The 17,838-nt window shown below is 50.8% G+C and overlaps 2 protein-coding genes and 1 long non-coding RNA gene across 4 annotated transcripts in view; 2 read left to right on the top strand and 1 right to left on the bottom strand.

Annotated features, from left to right (window-relative positions):
• Window positions 1-3,321, top strand: part of HHATL (hedgehog acyltransferase like) — a 15,559-nt gene extending 12,238 nt beyond the window's left edge. For both annotated transcript variants that reach the window (XM_042044010.1, XM_042044011.1), the window contains exons 11-12: window positions 768-909; window positions 2,144-3,321. In XM_042044010.1, the coding sequence (XP_041899944.1) occupies window positions 768-909; window positions 2,144-2,268 (267 nt within the window). In that variant the 3' untranslated portion in view covers window positions 2,269-3,321. The remainder of the gene's footprint in view (window positions 1-767; window positions 910-2,143) is intronic.
• Window positions 1-7,326, bottom strand: part of LOC121671786 — a 12,532-nt gene extending 5,206 nt beyond the window's left edge. Inside the window, exon 1 of the long non-coding RNA XR_006018604.1 lies at window positions 7,109-7,326. This is a non-coding gene — a long non-coding RNA (uncharacterized LOC121671786). The remainder of the gene's footprint in view (window positions 1-7,108) is intronic.
• Window positions 7,324-17,838, top strand: KLHL40 (kelch like family member 40). Its single transcript, XM_042044009.1, has 6 exons — window positions 7,324-8,698; window positions 12,196-12,356; window positions 13,749-13,856; window positions 14,944-15,129; window positions 15,703-15,849; window positions 16,643-17,838. The coding sequence occupies exons 1-6, from the start codon at window positions 7,559-7,561 to the stop codon at window positions 16,752-16,754; spliced, it is 1,854 nt and encodes a 617-aa protein (XP_041899943.1). The 5' UTR covers window positions 7,324-7,558; the 3' UTR covers window positions 16,755-17,838.

Genomic DNA, 17,838 nt, shown 5'->3' with positions numbered 1-17,838 from the left:
AGTGACAATTTCACTCTGCTGCTGCCATTAGTTTTGAGCTTTTTTAATTTTTTTAATTCCTAAGAAAATATTTTTACCAGGACCCAGGAGTGATTTGCACGTAGGGCTAACAATAATCCTGGAATACAACAGATTCTTCTGCCTCGAGGAGTGGCTTACCCAAGGCAAGAGGTGGAGAAAGCAGGACTCAATCATTTCATTTTAAAGGGGCTCTGAGAGAACTGGAGAGGGACTTGTGACAAGGATGTGGAGGGACAGGACAAGGAGAAATAGATTTAAACTGACAGAAGGCAGGGTTAGATGGGATCTTGGGAAGAAATCCTTCCCTGTGAGGGTGGGGAGGGCCTGGCACAGGGTGCCCAGAGAAGCTGTGGCTGCCCCTGGATCCCTGGAAGTGTCCAAGACCAGGCTGGACATTGGGGCTTGGAGCCACCTGGGATAGTGGAAGGTGTCCCTGCCCATGGCAGGGGTGGCACTGGATGATCCTTAAGGTCCTTTCCAACCCAAACCACTCCATGTGTCTGTGATTCTACAATTATCATGAAACTATCTAACATCTTGTCCTTACCCATGGGACACAGTCCAGGGACCCTCATTCACCACAGCAGAAGTTTTGCCTTGTTCTTATATTTCTTTGTCCCAGAGGCACTAAAGGCTGCTCTGATTTTTGCCTCTTCTCTGGAATCCCAGCTGGAGTTTCCTGGAGTTGCACTGGTCCCCTCCTTTCCTTACAGACCCTTTTCCCTCTGCTCCTCTCCTCTCCACAGGCCAAAATGTCAGGGGCCATGTCTCGGCGGATCAGGGCAGCTTTTGGGGCTGTGAACTTCTGGGCCATCGTCCTCTACAACATCCTGGCTCTCAACAGCCTGGAGTTTGCACTGCTGGTGACCAAGAGACTCCTCGTGATGGGTAAGGTGCTGCCAGCCTTCCCCACTGAGAGACCCCTGTCTTAATGGGGGGACACTGGTGCAGGAGCTGAGGACTGGGATTTTGAGTCCTTGTGGGTCCAAAGTGTCCTGGCCACTGGCTTGTGGCTGCTCCCAATGCCCTTAATTCTTATGGGAAAAGTGCAGGCAGTGGTTTCTTAGCCCCCACGCTCCTCACTGGGTGTTCTGTGGTACCAGCTGCCTTCCAGGTGTGCTTGTACAGCTCTTGGCACAGCCTGACACTGGTTTAGGCTCCCTGGAGCACTGCAAGGGTCACATTCACCTCACCAAGCAGGCCTGAGACCCTGCCTGTGAAACAGTCCCCTTGCTGGAGAAAGGGATCTACTCATCCTGCCTCATTTCCTCTGCTTCAGCAGACATTCCTGCATCATCCTGAGGGTGACAGGTACAAATCCTCATCCTGCAGTCTGTACATTTCTAATCAGTGGGTTGTGGCACTATTTTGAAGTCTTCTTGAGCTATAAATAACCATCCTCTCTGGGATGGGGCTGGCTTAGGGAATGGATAATGTCACACTCTGGGCTCCGTGTGCCAGGAGTGCCTGCCCGCTGAGCTCGGTGGCTTTTGCTGGTTGCATTATTCATTGCAGAGGTCCTGTTTTAGCAAGAACAAACCCTGGATCCACCTCTCTGCTGTGGATACCGGATTTGTGATTGCAAACACCGTCAGACCCTTCCTAAGTGGAGGGAGAGCTTCGGGCTCTGTCATTGACGTAAGTGACAAAAATATGTATTTTCCTGGGCGGACACTGCGTCCCCACTAAGTCCAGGGCAAGGCTGGGCTTGATCCTCAGCATCAGTGGGGCCCAAAGCTTCCAGAAGGTCACAGTGTTGAGTCACAATGGACATGGGCAGGTTCAATGGGCAGAAAGTCAACCATGATGTCTGAACTTGGGGAGCAGAAGGATTTCTGGGGGTAAGAGGGGCTCAAAGCCCCTCCAGCATGTCCCCACATTAGCTGCAATCCATGGTGGGGCTCAGGCACCAAGGTGAGCTTCATCTAAAACCAGATTCTGAGGATTTCCCTCTTCTCTCAGTGAAGCTGCAGGGCTGGATCTAGGATGAAAAACGTCATTGGCCATCGTGAGCTTGTGGGACCTCCCAAACCCACCTGAGAGGCAGCTGTGCTGGTGAAGGATTGGCATTGTTAGGCAAGCTAACAGGCCCTGGATGACCGTGTCTCCCTCCCTGCTCCAGGTTTCCCTGTCAGCACCTTGTCCATCTGGTTCATCACGTACTGCGGAGTGCAGCTGATCAAGGAGCGCGAGCGCATCCTGGCCATCGAGGAGGAGGAGAAGGGTGACAAGGCAAAGGTGGAGTAGGGGAGGCACCAGCAGGCTTGTCCCGAAGCCTTGTCCCCTTCCCAGCCACTGCTGCCAGGCCAGCCACTGGCCAGGGCTCTCCAAGCCCTCCTGGCAATCGGACTGCTGTAGCTCATCCACGTAGAAGCCACCTGGGAGGCACAGGTCACCCCCTTGCTGCAGGAAAGATTTTCCATCAGGCACAGTGGGCATTTCACAGGCTCCCCAGGCATGGCAGGATGCTGAGGCAGCTCCCAGGACATTTCTTTCATGCCAGAGCCATGCCCATGAATTTTCTGACCCTCTGACATTGTGCAGGCCCAGAGATTTCACCCCACAGCACTTGGTCCACCAGCTCTGGACTCTTCCACAGCCCATGTCTCCCAGAGGAGACTCTCTAGGTCCCATGGCTGGAACTTTTAGGGTCCTGCACTGCTGGATCTGAGAATGAAGTGGCCACCACAACCACCCTGCTGTGTCACGTGCCCTGGGACTCAAGCCAAACCCCACCTCTATTTCTTTATATGCCGCGGACAAAGGTCTAAGGTCACATTCCTGCCCATGGCTGAGGGACAGAACGTGCTGTAGCCAACCCTTGCTCATCTCCAGCCACCCATCCCTTTCCTCAGCTGCCTTTGGTGTGCCAAGCCCACAGCTGTAGGGCTGAGTGAGCACACAGGTAAATACAACCAAAGGAGAAAATCCCTGAATCAAGGGCAGGGACTTGGGGCTGGGTGGTGGAGGGAAAGCCATGGGAGACCCCTTGGAGAAATAGACTTTGGGAGTGTGTGAAACACGGTGCCTTGGGGGAAAGGCGGGTTTGTAACTGAAAAATAGCTCTGGCTCTCTTGCACTTTAGAGTAACTCTCAGTGGCCTTATGTCTGAGTGATGTCGGTGTTTGGTGAGGGCAGGATCCAGACCCCTTTGCAACGAGGGTCGAGACCCTTGGTGCATCCCTGTGGATGAAACGGGATGGGTTCCTAGCCAGCTTTCAGCTCTGCCAAAGTAATTCGTGAAGTCCTTGATAAATGTCACTTATTTATGTAGCCAATAAATGTTGGATAACTCTGGCACCTGCTGCTCATCCCTGCTACGCTGTTGTGCTGCAGGTGACACCCCCGGCAACGCCCGGCCACCGGAGCTGAGAGGACAAGGATCTGTTTGCAGGTCCTCACCTGCCCCCCAAAAACAGTGACACAAGGTATTTCTGACTTCAGCAGAAACCCTCCTTGGTGACATCACCAGACTGAAGGTTGGGCTGCAGCTCGATTCATACCTTTAATTTGACTCTGCTTTCATACATATGTTGAGCCTGTGGCCAGCAAACTGTCACCCATATGGGTTTGGGGTTAGAAGCCGGGTTTGTTTTATTTCTGGCAGCCTGACCAACAATGCTGGGAGTCAGGGGCAGGTGTTGTGCCTTGGTGGGATCTCGTCACATCCCCTAAACCTCTCCAGATGCCAGGCACAACCCTTTTTGACACATCTATTGCTGCTGGACTTTTTGTAGGTGTTTCTTGGCACCTCCATTATTCCAAGTTTACTTTTTCCATCCAAACAGCTCTGCCACCATGTGCTTCCTGCAGGGCTAAATTCATCTCTTCCCCTCCCTGGGGGTGTCCTTGCACAGGTGGAACCACCCTGAGGTGCCAAAACCAAGGGCTCTGCGGTGGCTCAGCTCAGCTCTGCGGCTGCCTGGGAGGACAGAGTCACCTCCCAGTGTCGAAGTGGGTGACTCACATGCAAAGCTCAGTGACTCTGCACTGCCCTCCTGACTTGGATGCTCCAGGAGAGAAAATAGCCCATTCACTAAGGGTCTATATTTACCCAGCAGCTGCATCTGCTGAAGCTGCCAGAAGGAGATAATCTTAGAGACCAGCCCAGCGAGTGATTTGTCAGAGACACTTTGTGGGAGAATTTGGGCTTTGTCCTCCTTTTCCAGGAGTTGTCCCTTCAGTTTTCACTGCTCTGACAAGCCCAGGAGGTCTGGTGGGGCAGGAGCACCCTGGTGCTATCTCAACCAGCTCAGCCTTGCACAGAACACCCTCAGCGTCCCTGAATGCCTCTGTAGGATGGGATTCATCCACTGCTCATCTCTCTGGAGAAGAGCATCTCATCTGCTCTGGTTGTTGCCTGCCCCTTCATAAAATTCAACCAAGAAGCCAAGAAAAGCAATTATTTATTGCAATTAAATTCCCAGTTAATAGCCCTGCACTGGGCACTTTCTTGTTCAGGCTGACATGGCTAAAATTCGTGCATTCATCCTTTTTGTTAGAACATTTTGTAGGGGAGGGAGTGATCCTGCAACACTACATCCCTCTGGGATGTATCCATGTATCCTCACTGTCGTGGTTTAATCCCACACAGTTTCTCACTCACTCACTCCCCCTCGCCCTGCCATAAAGAGGAGAATCAGAAAGAAGAGGTGAACAGGTAAATCTGTTGAGATAAGAACAGTTTAACGTTTGAAATCAAACATAGTGATGATGATGATAATAATAATGATAAGGAGAGGAGAAAGAGTGACAGAACCCAAGAGAAAAAAGTGATGTACAACACAATTGCTCATCACCCACTGACTGGCACCCAGCCTGTCCCCAGACAGCAAGTTGGCTCCCTCCTGGGTCATTTCCACAGTTTATATACTGGGAATGATGTTCTGTGGAAGGGAATACCCCTCTGACCAGATCAGGTCAGCTCTCCTGGCCACGCTGCTTCCCAGCTTTTGGTGCAGCTCCTCACTGGCAGAGCGTGAGACATGGAAAATCCTTGACTCAGGATGAGAATGACTCAGTAAGAGCCAAAACATGAGTGAGTTATCAACATTATCCCCATCCTGACTCAGGAAAAACACAGCACTGAAGGAGGAAAATTAGCTCTGTTCCAGACAAAACCAGGACATTCACCCTCTCCCATGTCCTGGGGGGACTATTGCCCACTTGGGAACACACTTAATGACTGGTGGAGTCCACTGGTCATTGGAAATCCCTGGCTGTGACCCTGTCAGGTCTGGGGGACAGTGCACCCAGGCTCTTGGAAAACCAGGGCTGCTTCCCCAAGCCTTGGAGCTGCTCCAGCTGCTGAGCAAAGCCACTGATGCCCATGGAGTCCCCAGAGCAGGTTTGGGACCAGCACAGTGCCCTTTCCCTGGGTGAAACACAAACCTGGGAGATGCCAGAGACCCACCAGGTCCCAGAGCTCTTCTGGGAAGGGCTGTAGCTGCATTTTAGCAGCGGCATCTCGTGGGGTGGGGAATTAGGAAGCCAAACTCAGATGGCAGCACAACAAAAAGGAAAACAACTCAGGGCTCAAGGGCGATTAAAGGCAGAGGGCGGGGGGAAATCCTGGCTGGTGGCACAACAACACAGGATTAAAGTTGGGATGGTACAGAGCTAATGCAGAGGGAGCAGAGAGAGGAGGAGGGGGGTGTCCAGCCCCAGATGTCAGGGAGCAAAGATTCCTGAAGTTCGACCCAGTTCAAAGATCAGCACTCAGCGTTTGATCCCATCACAGATGAGCAGCACAGAAGAGCTTATGATGTGAGCTCTGAAAACAGCTTGAGATTATTTCCCTGCTATATTGGTACTTCCCAGATGCTGCTGGAACCACACCAGTACAGAAGGGCTTCATACCAGTATAGCTCCCTCCCTCTTCCCACTTCTAAAACAACCACCATGGCAATTTTTATAAATACATCCGTGCCAGGGTAAGGGGTTATGTGGCTTTAAATGCACCAAGAATGGTGGCTAATATTTTTTCATAGACTTAATTAAATCGTTAATTAAATCTGTGCCATCACTGTCAGACAGCCCAGAGGGTCCACAGTAAGAGATAAAACAGACTCATGCACAAGTTTTACTCTAGGTATAAATAATTATAGCTACTCTGCTCGCCCGTGTCTGTCAAAACTAATTTGCTTCTTTGTGAGCTCCGTGGGAATAGCTGGACCTGGACTGGCCATTTCAGGACCCATGGGACTTCCTAGACATCCATGGGCAGGCAAGCAGGACACAAGAGCCACTGGAGAACTCAGCCACTATGGAGCATTGGCTCCAGGCCAGGCAGGTTGTCCTGCTGTGGCTCTAGACTTCGTCATGGGGGTGATGAACCAGAAGATCGGAGCAGAACACCCTCAATTTACTAGAAGGTACTTGTGTTTAGATGTCTTAATCTGTGAGCTGAAGCCCACCATTGCATTTCCTTTGCTTCTGTTCTGCCTCGGACACTCTCTCTGTCACCAGGATCTGGAAAAGATGGATTTGTTGGTGCCAAGGTGCCCAGAGACTGTGCCACTGGGACCCATTTGCAGGTATGATGGAGTCACAGAATCAGTGAGGCTGGAAAAGAGCCTTGGGATTGACTCCAGCCTATGATTGAACCAGACCATGGCACTGAGTGCCATGTCCAGTCTTTCCTTAAACACCTCCAGGGTCGGTCACTCCACCACCTATTGCAGGGAAAAAGAGCCATCCCTCTCCCACAGTCCTCAAATCTCCTGCTTTAGAGAGAATTTTAAAATAACTTCCAGCACAGGTCTCATATCCCATACAGGGCTATAATTAAACAGCTCTACCTCCATTTCCCACCCCCTTCCAGACCCCTGAAAAATGACTCTAGAGGAGAATAAAGGACAAACCTGTGCAGCAAAGCAGCCCTGTGTGGGAGCTGGCTGGAGTTTGGGATGCCACAAAGCCCACATAAGACCCTCCCTTAGCGCATCTTTCCAGCTTTGACTTCACAGGCTATTTTTAGCACAGCTAAAGGTCCAGCACTTTTGGAGCAGCCCATTTAGCACCATCAGGAGGAAGTCCCAGCCTTGCCACCCATGACCCAAAAGGCAGATTGGGCTGTTAGACTCACCCAGAGGCCGCTTCCCAAGCCCACGGGTCGCACGCGTCCCCTGTGGTGTCACGGCGGTGAAACCTCCTGCTCCCCCCGTGGTGACTCATGAGCTGACAGACCCTTCCTGAATTACTGAGGCTGCAATTACAGCTGCTCCCCCGGCCCCCTCCCTTCCTCCTTGTCCAATGTGTCATATTAAAGGGTGATCGGCTTACACATGCTGCAGTATGGATTCCTTAAGCTCTGCAGCGCTGTGTCTATATATAAAGCCCCGAGCTGGAAACTGAAGTACACAGACAGCTGGGAGCGTAGCGAGCGTTTCACATTCCCAGTGTGCCGGCGGTCTGGGAGCCCGCGAGGCTGCGAGCCCTGCTTTGAGCAAGTTTCCTCACTCAGTTATAGATATAGCCACCAATATTTAGCCATAAAAGAAGGATTGCGGAAAACAACGAGCAGCTACTCGTCACCATGGGTTTGCCTCTTGATCAAGTGGAAGAGTTGCGTCTCTACCAGCAAACTCTTCTCCAAGATGGACTCAAAGACATGTTGGACCACAATAAGTTTCTGGATTGTGTCTTAAAAGTCAAAGGGAAGGAGTTTCCCTGCCATCGGCTGGTGCTGGCAGCCTGCAGCCCGTATTTCCGGGCGATGTTCCTTTCAGACATAGAAGAGAGCAAGAAGAGGGAAGTCAGCTTGGAAGATGTTGATCCAGACGTCATGGGCAAGATCCTCCATTACATCTACACCTCCGAGCTCGAGATCACCGAGCAGAACGTGCAGGACATCTTCTCCGTGGCCAACATGTTCCAGATCCCCTCCATCTTCACCGTGTGCGTGTCCTTCCTGCAGAAGCGGCTCTGCCTCAGCAACTGCCTGGCCATCTTCCGGCTGGGATTGATGCTGGATTGCGCCCGGCTGGCCGTGGCCGCCCGGGATTTCATCTGTGACCGCTTCGCGCTGGTCTCGCGGGACGAGGAGTTCTACCAGCTCTCCCCCGATGAGCTGATTGCCATCATCTCCAGCGACTCCCTCAACATCGAGAAGGAGGAGAGTGTCTTTGAGGTGGTGATGAAGTGGGTGGGGACCAAGGACCGTGAGAGCCGACAGAAGGCCTTGCCCGTCATCTTTGAAAGCATCCGCTTCCGCCTCATGCCCAACAACTACATCACGGACCACGTGGAGAAGCACACCATGGTCAAGTCCAGCCCGGAGCTGCTCAAGAAGCTGCAGATGGTGAAGGATGCCCAGAAAGGCAAATTCACGGTGGTGAAGAAGAGGAAAGTGAAGAAGAACAGTGAGAATCAGGCAAAGGAGAATGTTGTCAATGGAGCAGTAGATGAAGATACAGAGGAGGAGGCTCTCCCTGGGATCTTGAATGACACGATGCGCTTTGGGATGTTCCTCCAGGACCTTATTTTCATGGTGAGCGACAGTGGGGCAGTGGCCTATGACCCCAATGCCAATGAGTGCTATTTTGCCTCCCTGTCTACTCAAATCCCGAAGAACCACATCAGTCTGGTGACCAAAGAGAATCAGATCTTCATTGTTGGAGGCGTATACTACAATGAAGACAACAAAGAGGATCCCATGAGCTCCTACTTCCTACAGGTACTACCTTTATCTTTTGTTTCTTTTACCACTTGGGAGCATCACGAGGCTTTAGCTTCCATGTGAAGCCAGTAATATTTTTTGTCACATGATGTTAAAAGGAAAGTTGTAAATGAAGGAGAAGCATCTGAGTTGCTTTACTAGAGGTTCTTCTCCCTTTATTTTTAAGGCAGATGCCACTGAGGGGTGGTTCTGGTAGTTGAAGAAGAAGGTTTGAAGGAGTAAGAAATAGGAATGAGCCTTCCTGATTCAAATTCTGAATGGAGGATTGTTTAGATCAGTGAATTTGGCCCAGCCCTGGCTGCCATAGTGCTCACAAACTGGGAGGTTTGTGGCATCAGACCCGGGTTCTGCTTTGCATCTCTGGTGTTCCCTGGTTACGAACCCCAGCAAAACCCAAGGGTGAAGCTGCCAGGTGCCAAAAAAGGAGCAGCAGCAGCAGCAGCAGCTGCAGCCACAGAGCGAACACCCCAAGGACACAGGGCATGTCCTGCCTCCCAACGTGTCCCATTCCTAGGGCTGTTCCTGCCCCTGGAGATGGGTTTGTTCCAGCTCAGAGTCTGTGCCTCAGCCATTTCCATCCTGTGAGGGAGAAACTACCATGTGGTGTCTTTGGGGATAATCCTCAGGGAAAGTGGCTGTTCTAGCTCAGCAGTGACCGAACTGTGGCTGGATTGAGCTGCACAGGCAATCTGAGCCCCAGCTTGGGCTGTAGCCCAGATGTCTTTCCCTGTAGACAGCTAAGGCAAGGCGCCTACCCTTCCTGCTGACCCCGAGGAATCCAGTAAATCCTCTGTTCTTCCTCCCATACCCAGAAATACTTTTTTTGTTTTTCTCCATGGCTCAAGTCTTCTGGGAAGAAACAATAACGTGTCCCAGGCTCACATCTTCTGGGGAAAACAATAACATCTCCAGGCAGAAAGGATAAAATGGGGGTGGTTGTCAAGTTGAGACACAGAGCCCTGATGCCTCCCTTGACTCATTGCCCTCATCAGTAGGGCTGCATACCATGCAGGGACCATGCTTGTCCTCACCTGGAAAGGGGCAGGAGGTTGTGCAGGCCAGGTGAAGTCCAGGGAATGAGAAGCCAGGAAGAAGAGTCCTCAGCCCTAGAAAGCAGGAGGGAGTGGGGAAACTGTGGAAGTGCTGGGGGTGTCCTGTTTGAGACACAGCCTTTCACACTGGACAATCCATGATGACAGAGATGTGTCCAACCCCATCATTTACCTGTGCAGAGCAGGCAGATTCATTCAGCCCAAACCTGTGGCTAAAGATCAATCTTCCCAGCAGAGGTGGAGCAGGGTCCAGACAGGTCACAGAACATCCATAGAATCATAGAATGGCCTAGGTTGGGAGGGACCTTGAAGATCATCTAGTTACAAACCCCTGCCATGAGCAGGGATACCTTCCACTACACCAAGTTGCTCAGAGCTCCATCCAGCCTGGCCTTGGACACTTCCAGGGGTGGGGCAACACTGGAAACATTCCTTGGAAACATTTAGTATTTGACTGCAGAAAGTCCTCCAATCTTCTCTAACTCCAACTCTGTGCCCCTTTGACCATGGGGGTTGGATGAAAGACCTTTGGAGATCCTTCCCCCCAAAGCACTCTGTGGTTCTAAACTGCAAACAGCAAGATTTCTCTATTCAGCTCCCAGTTTGCCACTGACTCAGTGGTAAATGCCTTGAGCATTGTGAGGTCATTTTTAGCTCTCCCCCACAAGAAGGGGACAGTGATCCTTCCACACCTCACTGTGTCACTTGTGCTTGTGAGAAGCAGACAAGTCCTGGGGCTGGAGAGTGCCATCAGTTTGCAAATGTTTAATTTATTACATCAGTGTCATTTTGTAGCTCATGGTTGTTGTACGAGCAAGAGAAGTTTTGAGCCCTTTTTTTCAGCTGAAATGACATAGTTAGATGCGCACCTTGATGACAAGCTCTTGAACGACTGTGCTGCAGCTCCCTACACCTTCTGACTGTTTCTATCCTCCCAAATTTCACATTCTCCCTGCTGAAGTCAGGACCGCTAGGTCAGGGATAATTTAGATTTAAGAACAGGCACCAAAATATAAAAATGCTGATAAATCCCAGAGGCCTTGCAGATTTTGGCAGGAGCAAAATGATTCCATTGACATTTCAGATGGAAAAAGGGTATCCTTTCTTTGTCACTTGAAAGATTTATGACTCGAAAACAATGCTGAATCCATCAAGAAGCAGGAACTATCCTGATGACTGAACTGCTCAGGGTCGCACTATAAATAACACATATGTGGACCACAGCTTACAAAGAGACAAAAACCACAGGCACCCAGCTGAGGCTGAGTCTTTGGAGCCAACTCATGAGGCTGGAGCTCCTTGGCCTGAGCCCACGGCAAACAGTGCTCCCAGGCAATGCTGCGTCACAGCTTCATCCTGCAGTCCCACTAAATTGGCTGCAAGACATCCCTCCCTCTTCTATCAAGCTACATTAAATTTTTGCTCCAGTTCCCATTAAGCCACAGTTCTCAGAGTCCTCAGTCTCAGATTTTTTCTTTTTTCTGGTGGGAGATGAGGCAATGCCTTGATCTACGGATGTCCAAGGATTCGGTGGTCTGATCCAGCAGCTTACTCATCTGTCAGATGGGTCTGGCACACTTTATCTGTGTAGCCAACATTGCTGGCACCACCCTGTTACCTGGCAGAGAGGGAGAATATCAGGATGAAGCACTGTGAGGTGTTCTACATATGAAAAGGTTCAGGAAAATTTCCAAGACTGAAATGCTTCCCTCCTCCAGTCCCAGGAAAAATCCCTTGTAAGTCCATCATGGAAGTCTGTCACCCAAAGATGACCAAGCTTGTTCATAGTTCCAATTTTTGAAGGGAGACTCAGGAGAAAGCTTATCCCCCTCTACACCTCCCTAAAAGGAGGCTGTAGCCAGGTGGGGGTTGGCCTCTTCTCCCAGGCAACCAGTGACAAGACAAGAGGACAAGGCCTCCAGCTGCACAAAGGGAAATTCAGGTTGGACATCACGGAGAATTTTTTCACTGGAAAGGTGTTCAGGCATTGAGATGGGCTGTCCAGGGAACTGGTGGAGTCACCATCCCTGGAGGTGCTCAAGAAATGACCAGAGGAGGCACTTAACACCATGATTTAGTTGACAAGGTGGTGATTAGTCAAAGGCTGGACCCAATGATCTCAGAGAGATTTTCCAGCTTTAATGTGATTCTATAAAGTCCAGGCTTTGATGAATAGAGCATATCATGTTGCTGCAGACCCATCTCTGCTCATATGCCTTGTCATAAAATGTTTATCATACAATACGTGGCTTGGGTTTGCCCTCAGATCTCCCATCCTGCTCCAGGTGACAAAGGTACAGCCACAGGAATATTGCACAGGGTGCTGCTGGGGTGACCAAGCTGCACATGGGGACAGACTTCGCCCTTGTCCTCTGGACCCTGACTTTTGCTAACCAAATGGGCGTGGTGAGCACACACTAATGACCATATGTTCCCTTCCAGTACGACCATCTGGACGCAGACTGGCTGGGGATGCCCCCGCTGCCCTCCCCTCGCTGCCTCTTCGGCCTGGGAGAGGCAGAAAACTCAATTTTTGTGGTTGGAGGGAAGGAACTGAAGGAGGGAGAGAAGACCTTGGATTCGGTCCTGTGCTACGACCGGCTGTGAGTGCTCAGTGCGAGTGTGGGGCAGGAGGGGGTTAGAGGAGAGGGTGGAGCAGCTGCCATGCAAAGCGATTCCAGCTCTCCAGGGGTCAAAAGGTTTGGGAGAAGGGCTTGAACTCTGTATCTGGATGCTGGGACTGTCTCGAGCTGTGCCCTGGGGCTCTGAGCTGCCTCACTCCAGCTGCTCTGTTTACTGAGCCTCCTGGAGATGGAAGCCTTTGTGGGAATATTTTGTTATCTGGGACTGATATCAGTAGATGTTCATGTGAGACATGTACAGAGGAGTTTTTCCTTCTGCTAAACCTTCTGCTCTTGCCCATTGATTAAAGGTTCAGTGACATTCACTGTAGTCTCACCAAAAGAGGTTTGAACAGAAAAGCTTGTTTTTAAAATTTTCAGATGTGTCACAGAATGGCTCATCCTGATTGATACCAGGCTCAATATCTGATTATTTTTGGACAATGGGCTCTGACCCATGCTAGCTCATGAGCTTTATTAAAAGGCACCATCCTGTTCTGCTCTCAGGAGACAGAAACTTCCAAAGCCTGCTGCTCTGTGCCCCAAAGAGACAGAGCAGCAGGCATCAACAAGCCTTTGCTTGGTCTATATTTAGCTGTGTGTGCTTCCAAGTCTGTTTTATAGGCAGAGATTTGAAACCAGTTCCATTCCCACAGAACAGGGCATTTATCTGCCCCTGCAGACTCTGGGAAAGAATTTGTCTGCCCCCGCTAAGTGCTCATGGGGCGGTTTGAGTGTCAATTTGCAGCTGGTAGAGGTGTGATCAGCATCACTTTATCTCTGGTTTTATTTGGTTGATATTATTCCAGCATTATTCTGATGGACAGTGGCTGAACATGAGCCAGCTGTGTGCCCAGGTGGCCAAGAAGGCCTGGATGTATCAGCAGGACGGTGGCCAGCAGGACCAGGGAAATCTTTCTTCCTTTGTGCTGGGCACTGGTGAGGCTGCACCTCAAATCCTGTGCCCAGTTTTGGGGCTCTCATGACAAGAAGGACATTGAGGGGCTGGAGGGATCCCAGAGAAGGGAACAGAGCTGGGGAAGGGTCTGGAGCACCAGGAGCAGCTGAAGGAGCTGGGAGGGGGTCTCAGCTTGGAGAAAAGGAGGTTCAAGGGGAAATTATTGCTCCCTCCCTACACCTACCTGAAGACCTCAAGAAAATAATAGCTATTAGCATAAATAATCTGCTTATTTTATTGTCACCTTTTTTTTAGGATCACAAAATTTATTGGATGAGCCTGTCTCATTGCAGACCTTGTGTTTTTGAGATTGAGTCCAACCCTGTGCTCCCCTCTAGGTCTGGGAAATGCCATCTCCTCTAACTGTCACCCAGCAAGCTACAAATCCTTTTGCTTCCCATCTTTCTCTGAGCCAGGTCCTTCAAGTGGGGCGAGGCCGATCCCCTTCCCTACGCAGTCTATGGCCATGCAGTGGTATCACACAAAGATCTTGTCTACGTCATCGGGGGCAAAGGAAGTGACAAGTAAGTCAAAAAGCAAGAGAAAATCCCCAAACCAGTGGGAGTGCAGGCTTGGTACCTCCTCAACATGGTTTAAGGAGGGTTGGATGGGCTGGGAGATGTGGGTCTTTCCTTCCCAGCTCACCTTTGTGCCTGCAGCCCTTTCCAAAACCTTAGGAGGCCAACAGGGACATCAGGAAGGTGGCAGTGTCCTTACAGGAGAAAGAACGTATTGCCCCATCCCTGGTGGCATGCTGGAAGGGGCTTTAAGGAAAACTGGTCTAGTGGAAGGTGGCCCTGCCCATGGGGATTGGAATGAGATGGTCTTTGAAGATCCTTCCAAATCAAACCATTCTGTGTTCCCGTTTGCTCACAAAAAAGTAAATGTCACACAGATTGGGAGAGGCACTGAAGAGCAAGAAGCCCCTTCACTTTTAGGGTCTCCTGTCTTGGACTTGTGGAGCAGAGTGGTCACAACAGCCAAATCCAGACGTGTACTTGCAACAGGAGGGAAAAACCTCATTCCCCCTGCCCCCATCCTGCAGGAGACATGCTCAGCAGGAAAAGCCTCTCAGGAGCGTCACAGTGGCTGCCTTGCAGGGCACAAATGTGAGTGTTTGCAGAGCAAACATTCCACAATCCAGCAAAGATTGGTCCTGCTTGGGAAGGGTTATGGTCTGAAAGGTGTGAACGTGCATATCTTCACACCTCACGCTGCCGACCTGGGGACAGGGACGTCACTGAGGATATTTTGCAGCATCGCAGTGGATCAGGAGCACTAAAACAATGGATGTGAGAGCTCCTGAGAGGCTGCTGGTTACATGGACCCATATCTAGGTGCGTGAGCACAAAGCTGAGCTTTCAGGGCTCCTATCCACAGTGGGCACAGCAGGAGGGATGTGTTACACACACAAGTGGTGACTCCAGGCATGGACATCATTGGGTGCACACCCAACAAAGGTTGTGTTCCTCCACTCATGCCGATGTGGAGGAGCAAAATCCTCCCTAGACACCCCCCCTTCTCCCCAGCAGACACCCCCAAACCCCTACAGTGCAAAACCACCCCTTGGCAGGCGACCGAGGCTCCTTTTTCCCTCTCATTTTTCTCCAGGAAGTGCCTGAAGAAGATGTATGTCTACAACCCAGCCAAGTTTGAGTGGAAGGAGATGGCTCCCATGAAAACCGCCCGCTCCTTGTTCGGAGCCACCGTGCACAAGGACAAAATCTACGTGGCAGCCGGTGTGACAGACTCCGGTTTGACCAACTCGGTGGAGGTCTATGACATTGCCACCAACAAGTACGTCCTGAGTTGTGGTTACACAAGTAGTAGCTGCAGGTGGACAGTCAGCAATTTCCAGCCGTTCTGGAGTTTGTTTGTGACTCCTGATGTCAGTTCCTCCAGTTTATATGGCCATGGCAGGGGAGTTGGAACTGGATAATCTTTAAGGTCCCTTCCAACTCAAGCCATTCTAGGATTCTATGGTTCCTCAGAGAGCTGGGCATCACCAATGTCACTGTGGTTGGGCTGTGGATCACCTCAGGCTCATCCTCAAAGTAGTTCCACCCACTGGTGCTGTCCTTGGGTTCCCTGAGAGCTTCACCCAACACAATAAATGCTCGGATTTTGGGTGGCTCTTGCAGCTGCAGTCCCAGCACTGGGACATACTGGTCCACATGCTCAAAACAAACTTAAACAATGATGATGGAAACAGCTGTCCCTAAAACCAGCCAGCGAATGGTCCCATCCCACCTAGACTTGCACTACTGAATCTGTCACTAGTGAGCTCAGTAGCTGAATCCTCATTTGAGGCCATCCTCACTGTGGGGGTGGCCAGGGTGCTCTAACTTGTCCCCTCTCTCAATGTGGCAGGTGGGACACCTTCACTGAGTTCCCTCAGGAGCGCAGCTCCGTCAGCCTGGTCAGCCTGTCCGGGGTGCTCTACCTGCTCGGGGGGTTCGCCACAGTGGAGACAGAGTCGGGAGAGCTGGTGCCAACGGAGCTGAACGATGTTTGGAGGTGATGATCTTCCCCAGGGCTGTCCAAGGGAGCGTGGGAGGGATGTCAGTGATGAAATGGATAATTTCTCTCTTTTTTGATGCCGTCAGTGTGAGATGGATTTTGTCACCCCAGCACAAGGCTGCAGGCTCAGCGCAGGGTCACCTGGTGGGAAGTCTGCCCAGTGCTCTGCTGGAGAGCACATTAGTGCTTCAGTGATCTCTCCCAGCCTCAAACAGCAGCAGACCAGGGAAAACCTGCTCCTTTGGCTTTGTTGTGTGTTGACATTTTGCCTGGAGCTGGTTCCAGCCTCCCCTTTGGTGTGGAGCAGCATCTGTACGATGCTTCCTCCCCCTGGGAACAGCCACTGCTCGGGCTGGGAGGCAGATAGGCCTGGATGGGAAGCAGAGAGTCTGGGCTGGGAAGCAGAAAGACTTACATGTGAGAGGAGTGGGCTGAAAGCACTTTGTGACAGCTGCTAAAGCAGTGTTGGCTGCTCCTGTCCCTCACATCAGTGCTCTGGCACCCTCAGCAGGATCCTGCTGTCCTTTACTGTGGGTGTTCCACCTTGGTGCCATCAACCCCTTTCCTAGAGGAAAAATATCCCCTCCCCTGCAAGACCACATGCTGATATCCACGTTCCCCCAAACCAGAGCACACCAGGGCCGAAAGTCCCTGTGCAGCTCCCACAGATTCTTGTGCCCAAATACCTCCTGTGGGACATCACACCAGGGCTCCCACCACTATGGAGAGCAGCTGGAGGGAGGGAGAGGAGTCTTTTCCTCAGTGTAACTGCCTGTCTGCCTCTCCCCAGGTATGATGAGGAGCAGAAGAAGTGGGAAGGGGTCCTCCGGGAAATCCAGTACGCCTCCGGTGCCACATTCCTTCCCGTGCGCCTCAATGTTCTGCGCCTAACGAAGATGTAGTGATTGGTCTTCTTTTCATGGGGGTCTGGGGCAAGGAGGGATGGGGGGAGATGGGGAGATGCTTATGAGAGATGTGGCATCTGGATACTGTGCAGGACATTGCATCTGTGATTGGCAGTTTTTTGTAGAAGTGGGAAAGAGGAGAGTGTGTCTGGAAAACCTCTGGGAACTTGAAGGTGCTCACAAGGCAACTGGAGAGGGGATCTGGAGCCTGCAAGGAGCTGGGGAAGACTGAGAAGCACAGAAAAATTAGTTATTCCAGTCCCAGGAGACAGGACAAATAGATCATACATTTTTTCACTTCTTTCTCCATGTTTTTCACCATCTTTTCAACTGCAGTTGGACCTCCCCAGTAAAGAGTGGAAGCAGAAAGTGGGGCCTAGGTTGACATTCCCCAGGGAAAGGGGTCTACAAAGTATTTCCCCATCTAAGGTGTCTGTGAGCATGGTGTTCCTTGGAGAGGAGAAGGAAGGGTCAAAGTCAAGTGGTACAGGAGAGACCTGTTGGAATTTGGAGTTCCTGGGTGAAGTTAAAAGAAAAGATCATGTGAGCAACAGAAGGGCTTTGGAAATTGAAATGGAAAGCAAATAATCTTAGTTCTTTGCCTCCACCTTGACTTTGGAGTGATGAGAGGCCGGGAGCTGAGCCTCAACGGGGGAGGAGTCGTGCAAGTTGTAGGGTAGGGAAGGGGGAGAGCTGGACAGGGGAGGCCATGTGTGCTCATCTCCAGCTTTTTGGGCCCCTCATCTTCAATCACAGATCACAATGTCCTCACCTATGGATGGAAAAACCTGTTTTTTAGGGAAAGGTTTTATATTTTTGCTGTTTCTCTTATTTTTAATGTTCAGACTTTTTTTTTTTTTAAGAGTATTTTACTTTGCTAAGGAGATCTCAGATGTGTTTGGCTCAAAGAGAGCTTCTGACTGAGGAAAAATGCATATTTATTTTAAAGTTGTCAATAATGAAGTTTTGATAGAACTCTACTGGCAGCAGGACAAAGATCTGTTAGAGCAGAAATCTCCTGATGCCCACACCATCTGACCAGTGGTTTGTTTAAAAATAAATGTTACTATTCCAAAGGAAA

This window comes from Corvus kubaryi, unplaced genomic scaffold (assembly GCF_017639235.1).
Source record: "Corvus kubaryi isolate FWS band 111438036 unplaced genomic scaffold, C.kubaryi_AGA036_p1.0 37398, whole genome shotgun sequence".
NCBI lineage: Eukaryota > Metazoa > Chordata > Aves > Passeriformes > Corvidae > Corvus > Corvus kubaryi.
This window is presented reverse-complemented; position numbering and strand designations above follow the sequence as displayed.

What these genes read in the sequence shown, in the direction of transcription:
- KLHL40 (XM_042044009.1), top strand. Translation starts at nt 7,559, where the DNA reads ATGGGTTTGCCTCTTGATCAAGTGGAAGAGTTGCGTCTCTACCAGCAA. An exon ending in GTCCTGTGCTACGACCGGCT is followed by an intron (nt 12,357 to 13,748) that starts GTGAGTGCTCAG and finishes TCTCTGAGCCAG; the next exon opens with GTCCTTCAAGTGGGGCGAGG. An exon ending in GGGGGCAAAGGAAGTGACAA is followed by an intron (nt 13,857 to 14,943) that starts GTAAGTCAAAAA and finishes ATTTTTCTCCAG; the next exon opens with GAAGTGCCTGAAGAAGATGT.